Genomic DNA, 24139 nt, shown 5'->3' on the forward strand with positions numbered 1-24139 from the left:
AAGAATTGGTAAATGGGCAAAACACAGGTAAAATACCAGTTTACATGAGACTGGTGAATTAATCAACAACCTCTGCTGCTGCACGCTTGACTTAGGGTTACCGAGGTATTAGGATTAATAAAACAAGACCTGCAAAGAAAATCAGCCAACTAGAGTAACAGAAAATTGTCCAAGATTTTCTATCACTGTTTAGCCCCAGAATGATTACAGGGTGATGAAGGAATTTGCCCTGCTTCCACACAGCATCAAGGGTGTGCAAGGGGTAGAAATTTGTTGCCTGATAAAATCATGTTCTTTCTGTCTCTGTGGCACATGAAGAGGTTACGTCACATAGCAGTGTAAATATGTATTACACATACACCTTCACATGGGCATGAATTTCTTGCCATTTAGACTGTAAGCAATTTGGGTGAAGCAACAACAGGAATAACAAGCGGAGCGGCAATTTTCCACCTTAAGCGATATCCAATGTATGAGGCTGCTGCTCCCTTGCTTACTTAAAAAGACTTGATGATATTAAACCTGAGGACTGCATAAAGAAGAAGTTCGGCTATTTCCCCTTTCTCAGCGCCAAGATCCCCATTTCAGAACAGCCCGAAATGGGAAGCTGCAAGGATATACCTACAACACCCATATATACGGTACATATAAAGCTTGCAAATGCTACCAGCACCACCATCAGACCTCACTTTTCCCCAGTGTTTATTCTTCTTCGAGCTTCTATTCCCATCAAATAGGAATATTAGATTGCCTGAGAAAGAACAGAGTGTTCATTTATTGGGACAACACGATTTTCAAGCTGATTTGTATTAATTTTGAACATAAGATATTTTATTTGCTGATCCTGTTTCTTTCCAGGAAAAACTGAAGTCATACGACAGCAAATCATGCCCTGCCTGGTTTTGATCACTTGGCATACTTAGACCCAAGCTCCTCAAAGTAAATATTTCCTATGAAGATCATTAAGGGTGCGACCAACATGTAAGGAACAGCAACAGGAAAATACTGCTTTAAACCTAATACCACACCATGTTGCATTCATTAGTTACTTGACATTGTAGCTGGAACAGGAAAAAATAAAAAGGCATGGAGAACAATGATATTTCAGTTTGTTAAATGCTTCAGAATCAGTGCAGTTATCCCCCCTCAAATTGCAAGGGTTCACCCCCTGTTTAGCAAAGGCACAAGCTGCCTCTGCACTCACTGGTACACTTTCAGGTGGGCACATAACTGTGCCAAAAGCTGTTACGGTAAGATATCCAACCTGGATACCCAGGATGTGATTTGGGAGATGATGCCGTGTTCCCTGCATCACTAAAAGAGAAATAATACCTTCCTGGAGTACTGCATTTAGCTCTGGGTCTTCTAAGATCAGAAGGTTGTGGACCTGTTGGACCGAGTCCAGAGAAGGCCATGAAGATGCTCCAAGGTCTGGAGCAGCTCTGCTATGGAGACAGGATGAGAGAGCTGGGCTTGTTCAGCCTGGAGAAGAGAAGGCTCCGAGGAGAACTTAGAGCAGCTCCAGTGCTTAAAGGGGATACAAGAAAGGGGAAGAAGCTCTTCCCTGTGAGGGTGCTGAGACACTAGCAGAGGGTGCCCAGAGAAGCTGTGGCTGCCCCATCCCTGGCAGTGCTCAAGGCCAGGTTGGACACAGGGGCTTGGAGCAAGCTGCTCTAGTGGAAGGTGTCCCTACCCATGGCAGGGGGTTGGAACTGGATTGATGATCCCATGACGGATGATTGATGATTGGGTTGGGTGATCCCTTCCAACCAAACCCATTCTATGATTCTATGATAAAAATGTTACCAGGATATAACTGCCAGGCAGGGCAGCCCGGTCCAGGACCTGCACCTTCACCCCAGGCAGCACAGCCATGAGGTTCAGGGCTCCCTGGCTGGCTGGTGGGACAAGCAGGCAGGGAGCACCCACTGCTGCCTGCCACTCCTGCCCAGGATGTGCTCCTGGAAGCTCGCCAGCTGCTGCATGCTAAAAACCAGCCTTTATTTATATTTAGAAGAAAAGAGATGACGCACTCCTGCATGGTGCTGGAGGAAGGAAGATAAGGCAGCGGTCCTCCTTCCTCCCCGGCCACCCAGCGGAAAGCCCAAGCTTTATCTGTCGAAGGCAGGGCTGCCCAACTGTTCCCAGCTGAGGGGCACGGCACCAGGACAGTTTGCGAGAAACAGTGCAGAAGTTTAACAGCAGAAAGAGCGGCCAAATGGTGCAAGCAAGGTGGTGCCCACACTGATCGGGTTGCAGAGCTTCACTGGTTGGTGACACCTTCCCCCTCATAAACCAGGTTTTTAATCAGAGTTTCTGCTAACGGATCAAAAATCAGTTTTGCAAGACGTTTGTCATACAAATGCACGCAGGCACAATTATGTTAGACAGAGATACTCAGAAGGTCGGAGCACTCTGGTTATCTCATAACTATCACAGCTCTGTCTACCGCTCTAGGCTTTCAAGAGTATTAAATCAAACTTATCCGTATGTAAGGGTGCAGACCCCTTTATTGTCACTGATTATGGGAGTTGGTTAGGAGACGCATGTGCCTAATGTGAATGTATACCGCTTGGATATTACCCAGACAGCAAGAAACATACTCCCTCTGCCCGGCACTGCTTTACCTTTTGCTCCTGCTTGGGTTAGGCTCCATGGACGTGCCTGCGGTGTTGCCGTGTCAGGAGGCTGTTACAGAAGGACCGGTGGAAATTAAGGGCAAATATGAACTTCACAATAAATGAATTTGCCTCATTTCGCCACGAGATGGAGCCTTGAGATTAAAGCTTGTTTTGACGTTTGATTGTCATTTAAGAAAATCAAGCCACATTTAAATATGCATGTTTAACTTCTTCAGATGAGTATCTGTGCTTTTTAAATGAATCATCTTTTTCATCATCTCTTATTAGTCAGATATGAGGAAACTGTGAAGACTCTGCCAAAATAGGTGCCACTGGCATAACTCAGTAGAGGAAGATGTTGAACAATGCAGCTTTTCTTCAGCAGTAAGAAATCATACTCCAATACTATGTGATATTTTGGGAGGGGGGAGATGGTGAAAGAAAGAGCACTGTGTGGAAAAGCTGAGGCATACATGGGGATGAAAGGAAGATATCTGGGAGGCAGCAAGCTTGGGGTTTTTCCTCACTTACCTTCTGCAAAATCCCCTATTTATATATCCCACTGTTGTTTCTGAAGGGTAATGGACAAATATCAATGTAAATACTTTACTGAGTTCCAGCACTTGATATCAGCAGCAGAATTTAAGAGCCATCCCTCCCATCAGCATCTTCCTCCCTGACCTTTGCCAACAGGCTCTTCCTTGAAATATTTAACCTGTGTGTTTAAATTCCATTTAACTTTTGATTTCACTTCCCTTCAGCCTTTCATTTTCTGTACAGTGCTTTTGTGGTGGACTGTTTTCTCTAGTTGAAGCTATTGCGGAAAATCTGGGGGGAAAAAAGGGAGGTTTGGATTTTCCTCTGAGGGCATCTGAAGTCTTAGAAAAATCTCTGAAAGTGGGTTTTACAGGAAAACAGAAACGAGCCTTCTGTGTTTGGGCATCCTTTCTGAGAGCAGCAGTTGCACAGCTCCAGTGGTCCCCACCCCTGCAGGGACCTGGGCCAGCAAGAAGAGTTGGAGAAGGAAGAGCCAAATTCTGAATCCAAGTCAGAGGGGCAGATAAGGCTCGCTGTGTTCTCTGCATGACTTTTTATGTTTGGGGGTGCCAAGGAAATGTCCAAATTCAGTGAGGGGAAGGCAGACTGGCAAATGTTGCTGAGTGGATCATAAGCTGATGAATAACCCCCTGCTTTCTGGTCTTTGCTGGGAGCCAGGGCCTGCCTGGGGCACTGAGAGGGACCAGTACCACTGGTTTTGTTGGGCTGTCGTTGGTAAGGGGAGAAGGATCAGGGCACAGCTGTCCACAGTCTCAAAGCACTCATCTGCCAGACCCCCAGCACTACAAGACAATACTGAAGTGTATGCTCTTCTTGGCATCTTTGTATCTCTGGCATCCTGTCTGCTTTTGTGCAAGGATCCCAAACAAATGGTCCAGCTTTTGGATCAGTGATCTCCCCCCCTGAATTTCTCTCTTAGCATCACATTATCTCTAGATCAGAGCAGAGCAGCAAAGGCCTGAACCCCAGCTGATTGCTACTGTCTGAGCAGAGAGAATGAGCTGCTGCATCAGCACATCCATTGCCATGGTCAATCCAGTACTGGGTTTTACTACTCCAGACTTCCCAGCACTCTGCAACTCAGCCTACTGACATCCTTTGAGCACAACTGCTGGATGACCGCTGATGGTCGCCATGCTGAGGAGCAAGAATTTACCTGGTCACTATTTCATGTGGAATATGCCATGGTACCCTGCTCATTGCTAGCCAACAGCATGATCTCAGGAGCCTGGTTAGGCTGCAAGAGGTTGGGAAGCAATGGGGCTACCTGCTGCAGCTGCCATGGAGAAGGGATCAAGCAGGCTTCCTGCTGCCTCCCCTGCCTCACGGCATGGACCATGCTGGGCATCCGTATTCTGGGAGCTCCACACTCGGAGAGGTCTTTGTTTTTTCTAGATAAGCCAACACCTTCTGTGTGGTTTCCTGAACCAGACCCTTTTTACCAAAAATACAGTTGTAAATAATGACTCAGTTGTACTGTACCCAAACCTTCACTTTCAGGCATTGTAAATAATGTTTTTCCCTTTGTTTTCTAATTGTAAATGACAGCACTTAGTAAGATGAAGACTCTTTAAACTGACAGAGGGTAAATTTAGCTTAGACATTAAGCAGAAAGAGGAAATAGTTCTTCCCTGTGAGGGTGCTGAGACACTAGAAGAGGGTGCCCAGAGAAGCTGTGGCTGCCCCATCCCTGGCAGTGTTCAAGGCCAGGTTGGACACAGGGGCTTGGAGCTCTAGTGGAAGGTGTCCCTGCCCATTGCAGGAGCTGGAACTGAGTGAGCTTTAAGGTCCCTTCAAGCCAAACCATTCTGTGATTTCATGACTCAAAGAGACAGCGATGTACTCAACTTGAACACACAGAGGATACTCTTCCTTAGCATAAACAGGGCTATAAAACTGCTCTCAGTCCTGTGCTGCCGTGGCTGCAGTAACTTGCACTGGGGGTCAGAATAGGGATCTGCAGGGTGGACTGTTTTTGAAGAGCAGTGGATTTTATGTTATAGCGATACTTCCTTCCCTCTTCCCCCTTCCCTTCATGCTGCCCTGCACCACTTGTCCTCTTGTGCCTCTTCCTCTTCTTGCCTCCCAGCTCTCTCCCATGCCCAGCACTTTCCCACCCCTCCTGTCTCACTGTTCAGACTGATTAAAACAGAGTGAGCAACTTCATTATGAAAACAAAAATCTTGCACAATAACTTTAGTGGAACGACCATTTCCAATGTCTGCGTGATGGAAACCAGGGCTGTGGCTGCACCTTATCCTCTTAGTATAGTAATTGAACAGAAACTGGCCTCAGCTAGCATGAATTTTCAGTAAGTCTTGAAATGAACCAGACACAGTTCTTCTAATTAAGGTGGAAAAGCAGCTTATCCAAGAAATTAAAGCAATGCTCTCAGCAAGCAATTCTAAAGATGTACCTATTTGTTATACTCTCTGTATGCATTATTCCCAGGTGGTTATACAGGATATGGAAGAATTTCTAATGCTGACATTAATTTCAGTGGCATTTTCTTCTACCAGGAAACAGCATCGAATTCTGTCAAATGGAAGTAACTAAATTTCAGGAAAGATGTGCTGCACACTTGTCCCAGGGTAAAATTTGGATTCAAATTGGCACCATCTCCAAGCCTCTAGCACATGACACAGAATAAGGGGGACACAGTAAGAGAGATCATGTCCTTCACTAATGGGACTGTTCACTTGGGAAGAAGTAGAAGAAAATAACCTAGAAATAAGGTCATTGTTCTCCTGAGAGCCCCATGGGACACTAAAGGAGTGCTGAAACTGAACTCCTTTTCCTGCTGAGCATGACAAGCACGTAGACGCCACTTCACATGGCTGCAGAAGCAGCAGGCTGTGGACAACTCTAACTTCTTTGGAAAATATTAGAAATCCCAAGAGAAGAGTCTGTAAAGTGTCCTTAGGCCTTTGGGAAAATGATCCTCTGTGAATTCCCAACGTGAGAATTTTAGGATTATCGTTGCATGAAGCTGGGTCATAATTTGGTTCCTAGTCTTTCCGAGCATTACCAGGAGATGGAACATTGCGCCATAACTGTCAAGAACTGTATTTCTCTTGTGATGTAATCCTTAAAGAAGCAGAGGTAAACACACTGCCACCTCGGCACGGCTCTCCCTTCAAGGCAACTCCATTGCCATCTCCAAGAAATGGGTGCAAGCAGTAAAACAACTGACAGGAAGAGCTACTGAAATGTTAAGGAATTTCTAAATTGCAGGAGAACCAAGATTTATTCACTTGGACAGAGGGGTGACTTTCCTGGAAACCATGCACTCAGTTGCATAGCTGAGGAACAGCCAAGTTAGAAATGTCAGAACCAAATTCCTGTCAGCAGTGCCAGAAGGTAGAAACACGGTTCAATGGCCTCAGACTGTGGCTTGGGAGACACAAGTTGGATACTATGGGGGGAAAATACCAGTAGGAAGACAGTGCAGTACTGCACCAGGTTACCCAGACAAGTTGAGGATTCTCCATCCTTAGTGTGTTTCTAGTTTTAGCTTTGCTAGGGTCTGTTTTGACAACATAATATTTCATACAGGGATTAAACAGTGTGTGTGTATGCTTGGGTCTGTGTAAGTGTGTGTGTGTGTGATCATGTTTCTTCCTGTGTACTCTCAAGAGGAAACTCGTGCATGTGTTTGCGTGTGTGATCACAGGCTTCCTCCTCTCTGTATTGCACAGAGGATACACAAGCTGGGCTTGACAGCCTGCGCCTTGCAGAGCCGCCTTTCATCGTCACCCAGGAGCAGACACTGCAACTCTGATGAGGCTTTGCCTCTCAGTGCTGGCAGTCCCATTGCTCACGGATAAATAGCATAACAGGATACCGCTATCACCTCCTCTGCACCCTCTTGACAACTTCTCTGACAATCTGCATGAAAAAAAGCAACAAATCTCTTTAACTGACAATATCTGTACTCTAGGCTGCTGTTGGGACAGGTGTTCTGTGGTATTTCTATTTTTGACAGTATAGGCTTCGCACAGATGAAAAGGGACACCTGTATTCTAAATAAAAAACATCCATAGGAGTAGATGAGGGTGAAGGTAGGTTCATTTTCCATCAGTGTTTCTTCTTTGAAAGTTCATAGTATTTCATTAGGTAAAGGAAAGCAAAAGGGCAGTGCAGCTTGCTATAAAAATGGTAATGTGCTCTTGCTCAAAGGCAAGTAGAAGATTGGTTTCTGTTATTAATGGGCTGAAGTTCAGTAGGTAAAGTGATATAACAAAATGCGCTGTTCCTTAAGTTCCTTATAAACTAGTTATATTGTTATGATATCTAAAATATATATTTAATCTTATTTAGGTAGAAAAGTGAGAGAAAGTAGAATGTTATTTGCAGGTAAGGTATCTCTATAATTATAGCCTTAAAGCATTATATAAAGCATATGAAAGCATTATAGCTTTTATACTAACTATATAATATCAGTTCCAGTTCTGATATACTTCTGCATGATTAACAGAACCCTGCTAAAGCCCTTGAAAGATTAACCTGTGATTTGCCACACCAGCTCCAAAACCTTTTATAGCCTCTTAGTGCAGTGTGCAGACTTGGTGCCTAATTACATCATCTTGCTAATAAGAAAACTCTCCAGCTGGAATGTTGTCTAGCTGTAAATCCATTATTAATATCATATTAACAGATACAGCTACTGCATATGCAATTAGCGTGTGTGTAACACAGGGATGCAAACAATCAGACCCACCCAGAGCTCTTGTTTCCTTGCCTTTTTTTAGAACTGCCTCTTCACTGGAAGACTTAATCAAAGTTAAACTGGCAATGTGCCTGCACAGCAATCATTTACATAGTTCAAGAGTACCATTGCTATAGGTACTACTTTAACTAAGCCAGAAAAGAGCTGACCCTGAGTGCATGGCCATATCGACACATTTCAAAGCAAACCCATACATAACAAGTCTAACAAGCTGCACGACTCAGCATTCTGACAGCACATTATAAATCTCTGCCAACACAGCCCTGTTGAGCTGGGAACATCTTCACACAGCTGCAGTGTACATACAGCTTGGGCTTAGGTGCATCAGTAGGCAGCACATGTCAAGTTCAGCACAGTTTCACAGCATGGCCAAAGGAGAAGCACCCGTGTCCATGTTCAAAAGTAGGTCCAAACATCAACCATGGTCACAAGCACTGGTCTGTCTTGCTGCCATTGGGAAGAGGCTGGGCTATTGCAGCAATATCTGCTGCATCTGGGGTGTAGGTGCGGGCACTGCATTCCATCAGCACTCAGACACCACCCAGCAACTTACTAGCAAACAGAGATTAGGACACTGAGAAAATGCCGAGGATGGAGGTGTGGGGTTAACCCCAGCACTTTCCCATTTAGAGTGTCTAACTGGTAGCAGCCCCTGGTGAGCCCCTGGTCCCCTGCAGCAGCCCCAGGCAGGTGAACTCATAGCATGGTGCTGCCAAGCAAAGGAGCAAACTGAGAATCAGCCCGTCTTGCCAAAGGGGTGTGCTGTCCATAAAGGTGACCCTGGGGGGGAGTTTGCTAGAAAGGAAAAAGGGGGAACCTGAGATGACACTGTCAATGCCAAGGTTAACATTACTCCGTGTCCAGTGATAAGAATTCAGTCAGGTCAGTGGAAGGCAGTTTGAGCTTTGAGTGTTTATTGGTTTTCATCTACTGGTAGTGTTTAGCAATGCTTTTCTAGACCTCCCTCGACTCCAGGTTCCTAACATATCTCTGGTGTCATTCTGCCTGCCTCACTGCAGTTGCACCAGAGGTGAATTTTAATCGGCTGGGGTTGCTGATGGCTCTGGGCGTGCTGCTTGCTCAGCAGATTTTCTGGAGGACTGGAATTTCTTGTGGAATTCTCTCCTGTGAGGCAGTGGCTGTGTGGGCAGTGAATTCTCTTCAACACCAGTCTGAGCACAGACATTAAAGGATGTGTTCTTGACTTTGTAGTTTAATCAGTAATCGCTTCTTTGCCTTTGTCTCCTTCAGGCTCGGTTTTGTGCCCATCACTTCCACAGTTTGTCGCTACAAAACGGACTCATGACTTTTTCCTAAATGTAAAAAGGGCATTTTTCATTTAACTAATACTGTTTTGTAGTATTTGTAACAAGATAATCAGCAGAAGTGAGTAATGCATGCTTGCTTTGCCATGTAAATGAATCTGATAATGCTGTAGTGAAGAAAAGCATGCCAGGCACTAAGGGAAGTCAGTATAGCAGATAGAGCATTCGCCGTCCAGAAATAGAGATCCTTAGTCAAAGGCCCAAATTCATCTCAGCCTGGTGGGAAAATAATGATCCTTCACAGAAGTTTATATTGGCAGCTCCCAGCATGACGGTTTTGTCGTCTGAAATACTGATAGATGCCTTGTCAACAGCCCTATAGACAGGAGCGAGGTGGAAACAAAGAAGAGGTCCCAGGGTCACTGATTAGAGGAGTAATGGACACAGTGAATACAAGAGTTAGACTGAGGGAAAAGAGGCTGAGGAGGTGAAGGAGGAATTCTTAGCAAGAGAGCCAGAAAAGGACTGGAGGCAAAAAGGAGAACTCCAGGCATATGGATTAACAAAAAACAGTGACCTTGGCAACGGTCTCCTTTCATAAGGGGAGAAAGTTTCTCTTTCATTTTTAGCTGTCCTACGTGACGTACTTGTTTACATTTTGCTGTCCTTCCTTCAGTAATTATGCTACTCGTGAAAAAAATTGACTGATAGACATAGTGCATATTTAAGACTATTATTAATTACATGTGTTAATTATTGTTTCTTCATGTGTGCTACCTAGAGTCTGGGCTGGGGCTCAGTTGCGCAATGCTTTGTGGGTGTCTGAGGCTCTGCGCAGGGGACAGTCCTCGTTGCCTGTGGACTTGCCCCATGTTCAGTGAGAGTGTGAAGCTCAACCTAAGTGAAGCACTTCAGTACTTAACCATGTTCTCGTGTTCAGGTCTAACAAAAAACTTAAACACCAGCTTAAGCTGTGAGTGACCATTGAAACATAAAACCTGTGCTTAGATGTCTTGCAGACCGCAGTCATCCTGATGATAGCTTCGTTTGAACCAGAACAATATACACAGCCGAATGTTATGCACATACATAATACCTTCAAAGTCTGAGAAAGCTTTGAAAACCATATTTTTACTATAATGTTAATACTTTTTACTAAATTTCTCAATATAGTATCCTGTTGTTCCCAAAGGGTAAGAAAGTATTCTGGCATGCACAAGAGCCTCCTCTTGACAGCATAAGCACGAATGTATTTCAAAGTTTGATTTATTTTTTTTAAAGTACATTAAGAATTCATTTTAGTGCTATGAAGAATTGCTCATAACCATTATCTGCTGAGCCAATGACTGGTCCAATAAAAGATGCTACCTCACCTTACAAACGTAGTTCATTGATACTCAGAATCACAACCGGTACAGCACATCAGTTCAGGCCTCTTTTTTGGCAAATTCCTCCAGTCTCTGAGAAAATTTAGTTGGTATATTTGTTATTTTTTTTAATCAGTGTTGCTTAACTTTATAACACCAAAAGGATTGAAAGTATAATTAAGGATAAGGGGATAATCTCTTGTCTCTCAAGGTGATAAAGATGATCTCAGAATAAATATCAGTAAACTAAACCCAGTGCATTCTCGTAAAAAAAGGAAAACCAGAAATATTGTGGAATCCAATAGAATATGTGATACAACTTGTTTAGATATTTTGGGATGTCCAGGCCTAAATTGCAGCCAACATATGGGAAAAGTCTGAAAGAAAACTGGACTGGACTGATGGAAAAGTATTTGACAAGTGAAGGAGTGGAGCCACCCCTAGAGATCTTTAATATTTATTCAGTCAAACAGCCTGATGATTGTGGGATGCTAAAAATACATGAAATTTCTTATATTTATGCAGCCCAGGATGGAATTTGCCTTTGCAGAGCTGGTGCTCTACAAAATACAATCTGGCCACTGTAGGAGGAGCTTCATTTGGGAGGAAGAGTTACTGACTGAAATGACTGTTATTATCAGGTGTGTAAAGGTAGGAAAACTTGTTTGATGATACTGGGATTACATTCTCCTGGCCACTGAATATTTTAACTTGTTTTAAGTAAGTTTTGAACACGTTATAATAAATGATCATCACAGATGCCACGAATAGAAATCCACAAAATCTTCTGAGAGTTCCAGTTTTGCAAACTCAGCAAGTACAGTCAAATGTAAAAAACCTTGTGTTTTTTCTTTTTTATCTGAGTACAGGATTTCAAGGTGTGTCCATCCCTTGCATCAGATGACAGAACATAGGCAGTGAGCAAGCAGGGATGTAGAGACACTAATCCTGATAAAGAGCAAGGGTCCATTCCAGTTCTATTTCTGTGTTCTTCTCCCAGTTAAGGTGTTGAGTAACTGGAAGATAATATCAATTTGTTTAAGCACAAAGCAATTATACCACACTGGACATATAGGAAACTTAATCTGTTTTTAAACCTGTGTTTCAGGGACTTTGATGAGAGTATGCCTTAACTTACTCCTAACAGACTAAAGCTAGGAAGTATGACTTTTTTTTTCTCATTTCTTGATAAAATGAGGTAAAAGTGTTTTCTGTTACTAGACAAAGTCAGGTTAAATAGACATAAAAGACTTTATTTTTCTCTGACTGAAGTCAAAGTCGAAACTCCTATTAACATGAAAGGGAGCAAAATCAAAGCTAAGATCTTGAAAGGAAATAACAGTGATATTGCATCTGCGGAATAACAGGAACATGCTTTGAATGCTGGAATACGCGCTGCATCTTGTTTACACTTAGAAGAATTAGTTATTGCAATATTTGCATAGTGTTCAGTTCTGTTTAATTACAGCTGTCTGAGAGAAAGAGTTCAATGGCGTAGGCACCAGATTCAAAACAGATTTCTTTCTAGAGATGTAAAGTCAAATACCAGTGAGACAGACGCAGACTTTCATCCATATGAAGGAGAAGATAATTTCAGACAATCTAATACATTAAGCCTTTCTTTCTTCTCCTCCTTTACAGGCATGAAATGAATGTTGATGCCTTGTCTGTCTCCTTGGCTGTTGAAGATCCCGTAGGCCATATTTCACAAGAGAAGGGGGGTAGTTTGACTAAAAACATCCCCATCCTTGTGCTAGAGGCCCCTAGTGACATGGTTTAACGGTGGACTTGGGAGTCCTGGGGTAAAGGCTGGGCTTGGTGATCTTAAAGATCTTTTCAGACCCAGTTGAATTCTATTATTCTATATTGATTGTGCCCCCGAGATGCCTCCTCTTCACCAGCAATGTGTTCCTAGTGTAAAATAGAGCATTAGGTGTCTATACGATTGTCTGCATGAATAGTGCAAGGAGATAAAAGGAAAGAACACGATTGCTGAAGAGCCAAGCTTGAGAAACGTGTGACGGATGCTACCTCCGGCCGCCACCGCGGTCCCCTCACCCCCTTGCCCAGCACAGGCAGCCTCGCTGCGATGTCAGGCTGGTTTTAGAGTGCAGGTCTTTCCAGGCAGGAGTTTGATCAGTCCTTGGTTTGCCTCAGCACCGGGGGCAGGCAGCCGGTCACAGACATGGCTACTCTGAGGGCCTGACCGCCTCTTGCAGGGTGCCACGCTCCACACCAACAGAAAGAGAACTTTGGGGGGCTCTCAGGCAGTTTTTGGCTACCTCCAGCGGCTCCTCCCGCTGGCCGGCGGGGACCATTTTACACCCCCCGGCCTGCAGGGGCGGTGCCCGGCGGCGTGGCGGTGGGAGGGGGCGTGGCGGTGGAAGGGGGCGTGGCCTGCTCATGGTGACCCGCCCCGCCGCCCGGAGGCTCTTCAGCGGGGAGGCGGCGGTGCGGAGTAGCGGCCATGGTGAAGATCGCGTTCAATTCCCCCTTCGCTCAGAAGGATGAACCGAAGAAGGAGGCGGCCGAGGCGCTGGTGGCCGATAAGGTGCGGGAAGCGTGCTCTGCCTGCTGCCAGGCCGCAGCTGGAGGAGCGGGGCAGGGGGACGGCGGCGGTGGTGGTGGAGGGGTGGCAGGAGGACATGGACGCCGCCGCCATCTTCTCGCAGCGGTTGCGGGCTGGGGGAAGGCAGCAGGCAGCCCGCGGAGCTCTGCCGCAGGACCCCCGGCTCTGCTCGGTGCAGGCGGCGCCGGGCAGGCTCCCAGCGTGGTGGCGGCCGCCCTGCGGTGTGTCCCCGGTGGGGGAGTGAGAGGAGCCGCTCCCCTCAAGGCCGGTGCGGTGAGGGGCTGCCGGGTAGAGCGGGTCTGAGGGGGCCCGGCCGCGTTGCAGTTTCCTCCCCACAGTTGTTTTCGCAGCCCGGGCGGCCACGGGCGGTGCCGAGCTGCGGGGCTGGCGTGACATCGGCGGGCCGGCACGCAGGGGCAGGCCCGGCTGTTTATCTCGCAGCTGGGCCCGTGCCAGGGCCTCTTTTCCTGACGGGGTTTTAAACCTCCGCAGCAAGCAGGCGGGTGAGCCCCAGCGCTCCGGCGAGCTCCGGGGTTCGGCTCCAGCCAGGGGAAAGGCGCAGGGATAAATGCCGTGCTCTCGGCATCAGCTTGGCCCCAGGGAAGAGGCGGTTCGCAACTGCGTCTTCAGGCAAACAAAGTGGGTTAGGGCTCGCTCCCTCCTGCGCAGAAACCCTCGCAGGCAGCGAGCCGGAGCAGCGCTGTGGTGAGGTGTCTGGGCTTCTGGTGTGTCTCGCTTAAATTAAGAAACCTGCCATAAAGGGTTTTAAATAGAAACCTGAGGTTGGCTTTTCCTTCCTAACGAGTTGTCATATTGCTGACTTGAACTGAACTTTCCAAATCTGTGGGAGACTTTGACATTTTAGTGAGCTGAAGAGCAGCCTCTTGGTAAATAAACTCGGCCCATCCCATAATCCTCCTCTGGAACTACTGATTTATTCGTAATCAGGGAGGAAGAAAATAAATTTAAAAGAAAATGGCCAAAACCCAATAAAACTTGTGGGGCAGGCCTCTAGTGTGTTTCCCCCCTTTTTGTACCTTCTAAGGTGTAATCAGGAAAACAGCTTGCTTTCCAGCCTGCAGATCTTCTGCCTCACTTAAAATAGCCTGCCTTTAAAAGGGGAAGGTGTGCAGAGTGGTGTTCTAGCTCAGAGGACTCGAGCTGTAGGAGCTGTATGTGTGCCCAGTTTATATAGTAGCACTGAATTATTAGATCAGAAGGAAGGAGAATAGGGAAACAATGAGATCAAGTACTCATTTAAAATTTGAAAATATCCTCGGTCTGGCTAGTTGTAGGGACAAACTCATCAGCTACTCCTGAGGCAACTTGTTATATGTATTTCGTTGGTCTTTTACCATGCAGATTCTGAGCATAGTAGTTCTAATATATGCTTACACCTTTGCCTCTCTTCTCATGATAGCTGCTCTTCTCCATTTGTCACACATGCTGTTTTGTTACACCTGTCACAGTATTCTCTGTGTTTGCACATGTGTATATGAGGTTTTTTAACAACTCTACACTCTGACTTGAAGGCTTAGAGTTAAATGTACCCATCAAGTTCATCGTTTTCCTCCAAGACAAACTTGTTCTAGTATTTTTGATGTCTTCTTTTTCTGGAATATTTGTGCAGAGCAAACAAGCTTAATGGCTAATGTTGGCTGAAACAGCACAGAAAAAGTCCTGTAGAATATCTGCATGGAACACTTGAGCAGAATACTCTCCCGGCAGATTCTTTGGAGCTGGCTGTGTCAACAGCATCTCTTGAGCTAGCTGCAGATGTTAACAGAAGTGATTTATCTTTTCTCATACTCCTAGTTTGCTTTGCTTGTTACAGCACATTTTAGAACTGCTTTTTCTCAGTGGTTCTTTTAATGACTTATTATTTTTGTGCAGAGGCTTTGTAACCTGCTGGAGCGAAGTCTTGGTATTGTATTCTCTTATCAGCCTTGTCAACTCTTTGTTCTAAGATTCAAGCTGCCTACAGTGCTTCTTAATATGATAAATACCTTTGCTTTGTTTGAAATACGTGTAGAGCAAGTGTAGCTAATTGCATGTCGACATCATCCAAGCTGTAGGATGTCTGTAGTGCCAAAACCTGCTGCAGACTGTTGCAGGCTAGATAAGTTACTGAACTGAAAGGTGTAGATGGAAGTGACAGAATGTGAAGAGAACATAATTAGCCTTGATCTTAAAAACCAGTTAACTCTGAAAGATGATTTTCATATACTGCAGTATAAAGTAGCATGATTTTGACTTTATTTAAAGTTTCAAGTCAAAATTATGCGGGGTTTCTTGCATGTGGGTTGGTTAGGGGTGGTTTTTGACAAATGCTTAACTAGCCAATTGTAGTGGTTTGTCTTGCTGAGTCAACATTTTTCTGTTTGGAGGATGTGAGTGTGGAATGTAGGAGTATTGACTTTTGCAAAACAGCTTGTTTTTTTGTTTCAGTACTTGCATAGCTGATGCATCTGACTTCTACATTACTATGTCTTGCTGAGCATGGAAATATGTGCAGCCTTTGTAACAATGCTGTGGCTTGTGATTACAGGTCACTTAAGTATATTGAGTTCTGCAGGAGTGCAAATAGTGAGACCCAAATAAAGAAAAGCCTTGGAAGCTGCTGTGCTAAATCTGGCTACTGACTGTAGGAACAACACAAAGAAAAAGATCTTTTGCTGTGAAATCCAGTTTTCTTCTTGACCACTACAAAGAGCAGGTCTTGAAAACTAAGTGCTAAATACCAGTCAGGAATCATTAAAGGCATATGGTTGGCCAGACATAACAGATTATCTAACACTTTGGGGTTGGTTGGTTTAGTTTTTTTTTGTTGGTAATTTGGTTGGGTGGGTTGTTTGTTTGTTTGTGTTTTGTTTGTGCTTGTTAACACCCAAATCCAGTGTGTGTTGGCTCAAAGAGAAAGTCTCTTCTGGTTGTTTAGTATTTGACAGTTCTCTTGCTGCTTCTCAGCCTGCATTGTGTGAGCTTTTCACCTGGAAGTCTAGAAAGGCACTGAAACAACTCTTGAGGGTTAAACTTGTCATTCAGACAGGACCACTAACTTTGTACTTGGTATTACACAGCTCATCACTGTATTACATGGTGGTGATAGTTTCCTTTGGATGCAGTCATCTGTTTTAGAGAGAGCTGGGTGTGGAACAGATTCTTGAAGTAGAGAGATAAGTTTCAGGGTACTAGAAACAAAACTTCCCTAGGACTTGGCTGGAAGAAGGAGTATTTTGAAGCTTCAAGGTAGGATGTGCCATGGTGACTTTATTTTTACTTGGCATAACTTAAAGGTGTATTGAGGCTGATGAATGGTTCTCTTTCGTAGTGGACTTGTACATATTACAAGTTCTAAAACCTGCATGTTTGACTTGTGTCAGAGGTCTGCTCCCTAGCTGATAGACAAAGTTGCATCTTAGCTTTTTCTGTTAGCAACAGGAGGATAGGAAATAAGCTTTTGGTGAAAGGCCTTAGAATGACCTTGTTCTACAAATCCTGCTTTCCTTGTGCTGTATCGCAGCTGCAGCACTGTATCCTGTGTTCCTTATGGCTCAAATACTTTTTGGATAAAGGCTTGTCTAGAAAGCATCTTCTAGCTAAGAAAATACTCTCACTGCTGTTTGAAAACTGATCCTAATATGAAGTAGTATTTCATGTAACGGTCTTCCTTATATAATGCTTGGCTTGCAGTTCTCAATGCACACCTATAAGAGACAGAAGATGGTAGGTCAAAGTGAAACAGTAGATAACAGCTCTAAATCCAAAAAAGCTACACCTCCTAAATTTTCATCTTTCTTTATTTAAAGGATCCAGAAATTGCCACACATGGAGGTGAAAACTCATCTGGTAGATGTCTGTTGACTCTACTGGGTCTAGCATTCATCTTGGCAGGGGTGGTTGTTGGTGGAGCCTGCATCTACAAGTACTTCATGCCTAAGGTAATGTCAAAGTTCTGTCTTTTTCAACTATTACTGAATAAAAAAAGTGTAATTATAAATAGATTACCACTATAATAGAAAACCTTCAGTAACTGGGACATGAAGATTGTGATGTCTTTTATAAGAGTCCCAAGTGTGACAGACCTGTGCTTTGTCATAGCATGAGTATTAAGAAATACCAGTTCTAAGGGAACATTTTCTGTTAAAATAATTATTCTTGCTCTTACTTTCAGCATAAGGTGTACCGTGGTGAAATGTGTTACTTTGAAAATGAAAATCATGATCGTGCAGTAGAACCATATTTCCTGCCTATTGCTGAAGAAGCTGACATTCGAGAGGATGATAACATAGCCATCATCGATGTCCCTGTTCCAAAGTTCTCAGACAGTGATCCAGCAGCAATCGTTCACGACTTTGATAGGGTGAGTATGTGTGAAAGGATAAGATTGAGAAAGGTGAGAAGGTTGCTCACTGAGAAACTGCAGAGCAGGTGGTATTTGCAACAGCTTCAGGGGTTTTGTTCTTAAGACCTTGAAAGCTTGCTGTCAGTGTGTTAGTTGCATGTAGTTTCTCTAAAGCAAAGATGAGAGGATGGTTTTAAGTTGACTTTTTACTAAAGTTGTGTTGGTAGTATTAACAGTTAACTGTAAAAGCTGTCATAGGCTGTGAAGCAAACCTTGGCACTGCTGATAAAATCACAGTAAAGGCACTAGAACTGACCTCTGTATGTGTTGCCTTCAACAGTAGCATTGAACACCACACATGTGCACCACACATGCAAACACTGCTTGTGTTTGTAGAGTTTAGTTTTCATCTTCGCTGTCTTGACAGAAACTTTGCTATAACTTAAGAGATTCAGGCAGCTGAAGAACTTCAGTTGATTCTGGCTAAGTGCTATGCAAAGTCATAATAAAACAAATAGATATGTTGATAATTTTGGTTTATGCAGTTTTTGCACTCGCTGATTTGACTTTTTCTGACAAACTGTTTACAGGGAATGATTGTTTATCAGCAGTTGGATATCTTTTCATTGCACTATGCTTAGTTGGATTTCCTCAGTTATGAAGGCATGCTCCCAAATATGTTAATATAAACTGTACTCATTTAGAATTACGATAGCAGCAGCTTTTACAGTCAGCTCTCACTTGTGTACTGAAGTCCTGTTGTAAAAGAGCTGTAACTACTGTGTTTGCAAAGGTGACTGTTCTTACACTACACAGTTCCTGAACACACCTCTTTGATAGTTGTTGTGCATGATATTCAGCTGTTAGAGTGTCTTAGTCCTTGTAGAACTGTGTTCTAATAGCCAAAGGTCATGCTTAATTAAAAACTTGTTTTCAAAATAGCTTTTGACTGCGTATCTTGACTTGCAACTGGGTAACTGCTACGTGATTCCACTGAACACATCCATAGTTATGCCACCAAGGAATCTGATGGATCTCTTTGCAAAACTGGCGGTACGTGGAAACTTTTTTGTGTAGTTATGCTGACAAGATCATTTTTGATAAGAATGGGTGTTGCTCCTGAACCACAGGCTCTTGCTGGAACAGTCCTCTTGCTATCAAAGTACATAATCCCCCTGGCTCAGTCGCTGTACTGAAGTTAAGGCCAGCTGTCAGTGTATATTATGTTGATTAGATTCATGCTTAATGCTCTTATTAATACCTAGCTTTATGGGAGCTGAAAGCAACTAGCAAATAAGGTTAAATTTAGCTATTATAAAGGAATTTGATAAAGCTCCAAATATTGTGGAAAGCCTAAACCTGAAAGTTACTACCAGAAAGCTCCCTTGCCCCATGAGAGTTTTAATGAAAAGAATAATGCTAATCTGTGCTTGTGTTTTAGCGGTATTGTAGTTATGAGCTCACTGCAAGCACTGTGACGCTTCAGGGACAAAAATTGCTGTTTTTTCTAAGATGACTTAAAAGTCAAGCTGATAGAGCTTGCTGCTACTTCCAGATTAAATGCAGTACTGAGAAATCATGCATCAGATGTACTTTTCAAAAAAGTCATTAACTCCTCAGCGCCTGGTACTAGAAGCTGCCTCATGTAGTTTAACTTGGTGTCTTAATTTTTATCTTCCTGGAGATAAAGCTTTAAGTGTGTGTCCTTGCCCCCATTTTTTCTGAGTTGGTCATGAGGAGTGAGAATTCGTTTCAGTAGTGCTGTAACGTTCTGGTTAGGACTTAACTTTTGTAGGTGGAACTGCTTTTATTGTATTAGATGTGTTGCCTCAAACATGAAAGCTTTTATAATACTTTTTCTCCTAACTGCTAACTTTCTGTTGCATACAAATAAGCTTTTTTTGTAACGTAAAAGAAGTGAAGTTGGAATACAGAGCCTGAAGACCCTCTAAAGCAGAACAAAATGTAGTGATACTTGGTTTTAGCAGGATGCTGTATGTCAAGTTTTTTTTCCTCTTTTAGACTGGCTCTTACTTGCCTCAGACTTACCTGGTCCGTGAAGAAATGGTGGTTACAGAGGAGATCGATAATGTGTCTGATTTGGGCATCTTCATCTACCAACTCTGTGTTGGAAAAGAGACATTCAGACTTCAGCGCAGAGACCAGATAACAGGTGAGTTCCCACCAGTAAGAAACCAAACCTGTTGTTGGAGGATGGAAAGGGTAAATACTTCAACCACTGGAGTTGTGAGGGTTCAACATGAGCTCAGACTAATTAGAGAGCAAATGGGTATTTTTCCCCTACCTTTAAGTATGTATCAGTAGTGTCATTCAAACATGCTGAGTTTCAGTTATGGGATTAGAGGTTACAACATTTTTCTGTTTGGTTGAAACTGTAACTTAGTTTGACCTTAAAATTCACATAATCCATCTGATCATGTGAGTCTCTAGGTGCAGCTTAGTTTGTCGCTGTCCTACCTAAAACTGGGTTGCAGGAGCACAAAGTAAAAGCATTATCTTCTGGTTCACTTGCTTTGGAAAAAAAATGAAGTAACTGAACAACTAGTTCTGGATGTCCCAGACTTCCTCTCTGAAAGAGGAAGAACACTTCATAGGGACTTCTGAGCTCTGTTTCTTTACTGCCCACCTCCTCACACCACTCCCTGCTATTCTGTGAAAAGAATTGAATTTGAGGTGTCAGTAGTTTGACATACTGGGAGCAGGCCTGGAGTACAGAAATTTAGTATTCTGGATTCACTGTAGTTCCTAAAGCATTTCATAGTTTGCTGCTCTCACCAGACACAGGGAACTAATCCTTTGGCACTCACAGCCTTTCAGAATGCAAATGTTTGGTTTGTCAGAACTCTCTGCTTTGGTTTTCCTCTTAGGCTAGAGTTTCTTCAGTTACAGCTTACAGCATCATGAGCCAGATCTCCTGGTTGCTGGAGACTCCATCCTATTGCTAGATAGAAGGCTCTGTATGTGGGAGCACGAGACTGATCTGTAGTTAACAGCATAGGACACATGAAGAAACAGTAAATGCTGCCTTTATGGGGGAGAGAGGCTTGTATCTCTTAGCTTTGTGAAAATACTGTTATGAACAAGTCTAAATTGGTTGCTGCTGTCTGCAGACAACTGCAAAGAATGTTTATGGTATTTCCTTAAGTAATCTTACTATAACATGTTGTTGACATCTTCACAGCAGAATATTTGCATAAAAAGATTCTAGTAAATGAATAATGCTGCTTGGTACTGTATATGTTCCATAACCTTGTTTGCCCTTGGGAGGAAGGTGAAAGAGGTTGGGAAATCTAGTCAGCTGGAAGACTGCTGCTGAGGAGAAAATCGTTCAGGAGCAAGGCTTTTCTTGCTTTCTAGGTCTGATTTCTAGCATGTTTTTCCTCTTTAACATGTACAAGCTATACATACATAAACAATTAGACTGAAGTGGATAAACTCCTTTAATTTCGGTGGAGAAGTGGTCTTGCTTCCCTGGTGCTGCATGGGCTCTTGGATTTTGTAGGATGCATGGGTTCATCAGTTAGGTCAAACTGACCTTGGGTTCCTGTGGCATTTGCTTGAAGCTGTAACTGAAGGCATATGAGGAGCTCGGCAGGTCATCCTGACTGTTCAGTTATGTTCCAGGTTAGGTAGCATTGGAAGCTTCATAGCTTGTCCAGGCAATAAGAATGAGATGAATTGAAGGACAGCCTGGATTTGAAGTGCTTACAAACCAAAGCAGTGCCCTGCTGGGTTTCATTTAAGACCTAGTGCTTCTAGACTTCAATGGATAGCTTCTTTTACTTACTCTGAACAATTCTCTGCTTATTAAGCTATAAATATTTCTTCCCCAATGGTTGTACATTGGAGTGCATTAGCAGCTTGTCTTTGATGGCAAGACTGCTATATTCTTGTCTCTTAATAAAGATTCACAGCTGCTACAGGTAAACTGCCTGTGTCAGATCTAATCTGGCATGTCCCAAAATAGAGAAAATCACTTTAATGCTGTTAGGGAAAACTTGAGTGAGATCATCAGCCACATGGCAAATCCTTACAGGGCTCAAGGTGAAGACATTTCTATAGAAGCACACTCTGTGTTAATACATCCTGAGTAGGGGGAAGTACTGGTAAAGAACCAGGTTTTTTTCCTACACCCTTTTTGAGCTACTGAAATCACAGGGAAGAGTTTAATTTGCTTTGCTTTCCCTGTTCTCTGTAGCTAAACAGGCCTATGAGAAACTGCCATAAACTATTTAGTGTTTTCTCTTCTACAACTGAAGTGGTGGCAGGGATGCTAGAAAAAAGTGCTTGCTTGCTTTGTCCCTGTGTTTGTACATGGTCCCACTTTGGTTGTTACTATTCTGACAACGTGAGAGGTGCTTTGTTAGAAACCAAGCTGATACCGAGCACTGGTGGCAGTGCCTGGCTGTGGGAGCACTGTACACTGCATGATTGTATCTTGCTGCTGTTCATAATGTTACAAAACCTGTAAATACTCACTGCTGGGTTATAGCTCTGCTTTACTTAAGTTCTTACCTTCTCTCCTCCCCAGGTCTGCAGAAACGTTCAGTGGAGAACTGTCATTCAATCAGACACTTTGAAAACTCTTTCGTTGTTGAAACAAAGATCTGTCAGCAGTGAAAGGTGTTGGATGGGAGGTGACTAGTTCACACCTCCATTGAGAAGTCTGAGCATTAGACATCGACTTCTTAAAATGTGCAGTGATAATCAAAAGCCTTATGCATTTTCTGTGTATTGCTTGTATTTCAAAAGATAAAGTCACCATTTCAGCTTTCTTTGATCCTTGGTATAACTTTTTAGTTGTCTCATGTAAATGTTAAATTTGAGTAAGGTTTTTTAGAAGGCTAATACCAGTTTATCTGTTGAATGTGTTTGATTTAGTGTAATCTGGGAATGGCAGAAAAATATATATATAAAAATGTTAACCAATTCCTTGGCTGGAACCAGTTCTGTTCACCTTAACTTTCACAGAATGATTAATATTAACAATCTGTGGTTTGCACATCTTGTGTAGTTCTGTAGAATAGCTCTGCACTCCGCATCCTGGCTTAAAAACCTGATCCATATCATTAAAGGTTTATTTTAACTACCATGTGTGAAGCATGTAAAATCCAGCCTCCGTGAGCATAAACCTTTAACACTACCCTGTTTCTTTTTGTGCAATTACTGTATTGAATTCGTATGTATATTTGGAACCTTCCCTGAGCTTATGTTTAATTCTTCTACCTTAGTTTGGTTTTGTGGTATTTAGTTGTTAGATTCAGATAGAATTGCTCTTAAAGCTTATCAGGTTTTTTTGGTTATGAATTGGTTTATTCTGTAACTTCCTATTTTAAGACCCTGTTCTGGTATAGCTCACTTGTGAATGTGACTGTAGCTGTAACCTTAAACTACTCTGGCTTATATATACTTTTTAGATCAACTTTTTATGAGCAAGTAGTGTTACTACTGCAGTCAGCACGTTGTTCCTTTTTTTTGAAACCTGCAGTGTAAAGGTAATGAAGAGTTAGTGTCCTGCAGCTGATGAACTTGAGAGTTTTATTAAGGGACTTTATATTGGCATAAATTCTGCAACCCTATAATAAATGTTTCTCTAAAACTTTGGTGTTTGTGTGACTTTGTGGAGTTGAAAGTGTACCCTGGCATGTGGCTTATGTGAGGGAGGTGATAGTTATGGGTCTGGGGCAGCGCACAGTGCTCTTCCCTCTTACCCCTCTCACCCTTACCTCTTTTTCAGCTTGAGGAGCTGAGTTACCTCTGCCTCTATGGTGCATAAGTTCAGGAACAGAGGGAAGAAAATACAAGGATCCCCCATGGGGCAATTCTCAATGGTGTTTAGAGCTGTGAACTGCCTGCTGAGTGACTTCCGGCATGTGGGCAGTAGCTATCAGTTGTGGTATAGCAAAGGAAGGATGTATTCTGTAATTCATCCTCTGAATACTGGTGTGGATGAGGCCTATGATTAAAGGTTTGCTTGTCTTAGTGTATTTATGGCAGCGTTAATAAGTCTTTTTAGCATATTGTAATAGATGAAGGCAGCAGAGGGTTAATTGCCACCTTACTGTAACACCTCAGCATTTACCCATGAGCTTTGCTGTGCTTTGAGCTCAGAGTTGTGGGAGCTGTGGTGAGATAGTTCTGTGACTAGTTGTTTAGAGAGCTAAAGTGTGTACTGAACCCTTCTGGCTTTCCTGGAAAGTAACTTGGATTATACAGCTGGAAGTAAAACAGCAGACTAACAACAAGGGAGTGAGAAGTGACTATAGGAGAGCCTGCTCTCAGTCATTGTTCATGGGATTAGGCAAAGGAGAAGAGCAGAGGGGGGGTCCTGGGCAATAGGGAGTTCTGCTGCCTTGTCTTGGAAACTAGTGCAGCTTTTCTCCCAAGGCATGTGGTGATGCAATGCAGAGGACACATCCCCCAAACTAGACCTTTGGTCTTCCTGTGTCTGCAATAGTAAGTGTAGGAGAGTATTTAATTATGTACTTAAATTGTCTGAAATAGGATACTGTAGAAAGCTCTAATTACTTCAAACAGGCTGGTGTCACTGGGGAAAGTAGCTGCACTGAGAGGTTTCTGCTACAAACTGAAGTGCTTGGGCAAGTTACTTCTCTTCCACCCCCTCTGAGAAGATAACCTGACCCTTGAGGGGTTGGCCATCTCA

General features: G+C 43.3%; 1 protein-coding gene across 1 annotated transcript; it reads left to right on the forward strand.

Annotated features, from left to right (window-relative positions):
- Positions 1-12932: 12932 nt before the first annotated feature.
- ITM2A (integral membrane protein 2A) lies at positions 12933-23074 on the forward strand. The gene is made up of 6 exons (XM_061361937.1): positions 12933-13091; positions 16919-17050; positions 17284-17472; positions 18397-18507; positions 19477-19627; positions 22007-23074. The coding sequence occupies exons 1-6, from the start codon at positions 13008-13010 to the stop codon at positions 22093-22095; spliced, it is 756 nt and encodes a 251-aa protein (XP_061217921.1). The 5' UTR covers positions 12933-13007; the 3' UTR covers positions 22096-23074.
- The last annotated feature ends 1065 nt before the right edge of the window (positions 23075-24139 follow it).

This window comes from Neopsephotus bourkii, unplaced genomic scaffold (genome assembly GCF_033783945.1).
Source record: "Neopsephotus bourkii isolate Nb327-2 ecotype Australia unplaced genomic scaffold, CSIRO-AGI_Nbou_v1 NB_1067, whole genome shotgun sequence".
NCBI classification, from domain to species: domain Eukaryota; kingdom Metazoa; phylum Chordata; class Aves; order Psittaciformes; family Psittacidae; genus Neopsephotus; species Neopsephotus bourkii.

Bases quoted from the DNA above. Each gene is read 5' to 3' on its own strand.
- ITM2A (XM_061361937.1), top strand. From the start codon at position 13,008: ATGGTGAAGATCGCGTTCAATTCCCCCTTCGCTCAGAAGGATGAACCG. The intron at 13,092-16,918 runs GTGCGGGAAGCG...CTTTATTTAAAG, and splicing joins AGGCGCTGGTGGCCGATAAG to GATCCAGAAATTGCCACACA. The intron at 17,473-18,396 runs GTGAGTATGTGT...TTTTCAAAATAG, and splicing joins TCGTTCACGACTTTGATAGG to CTTTTGACTGCGTATCTTGA.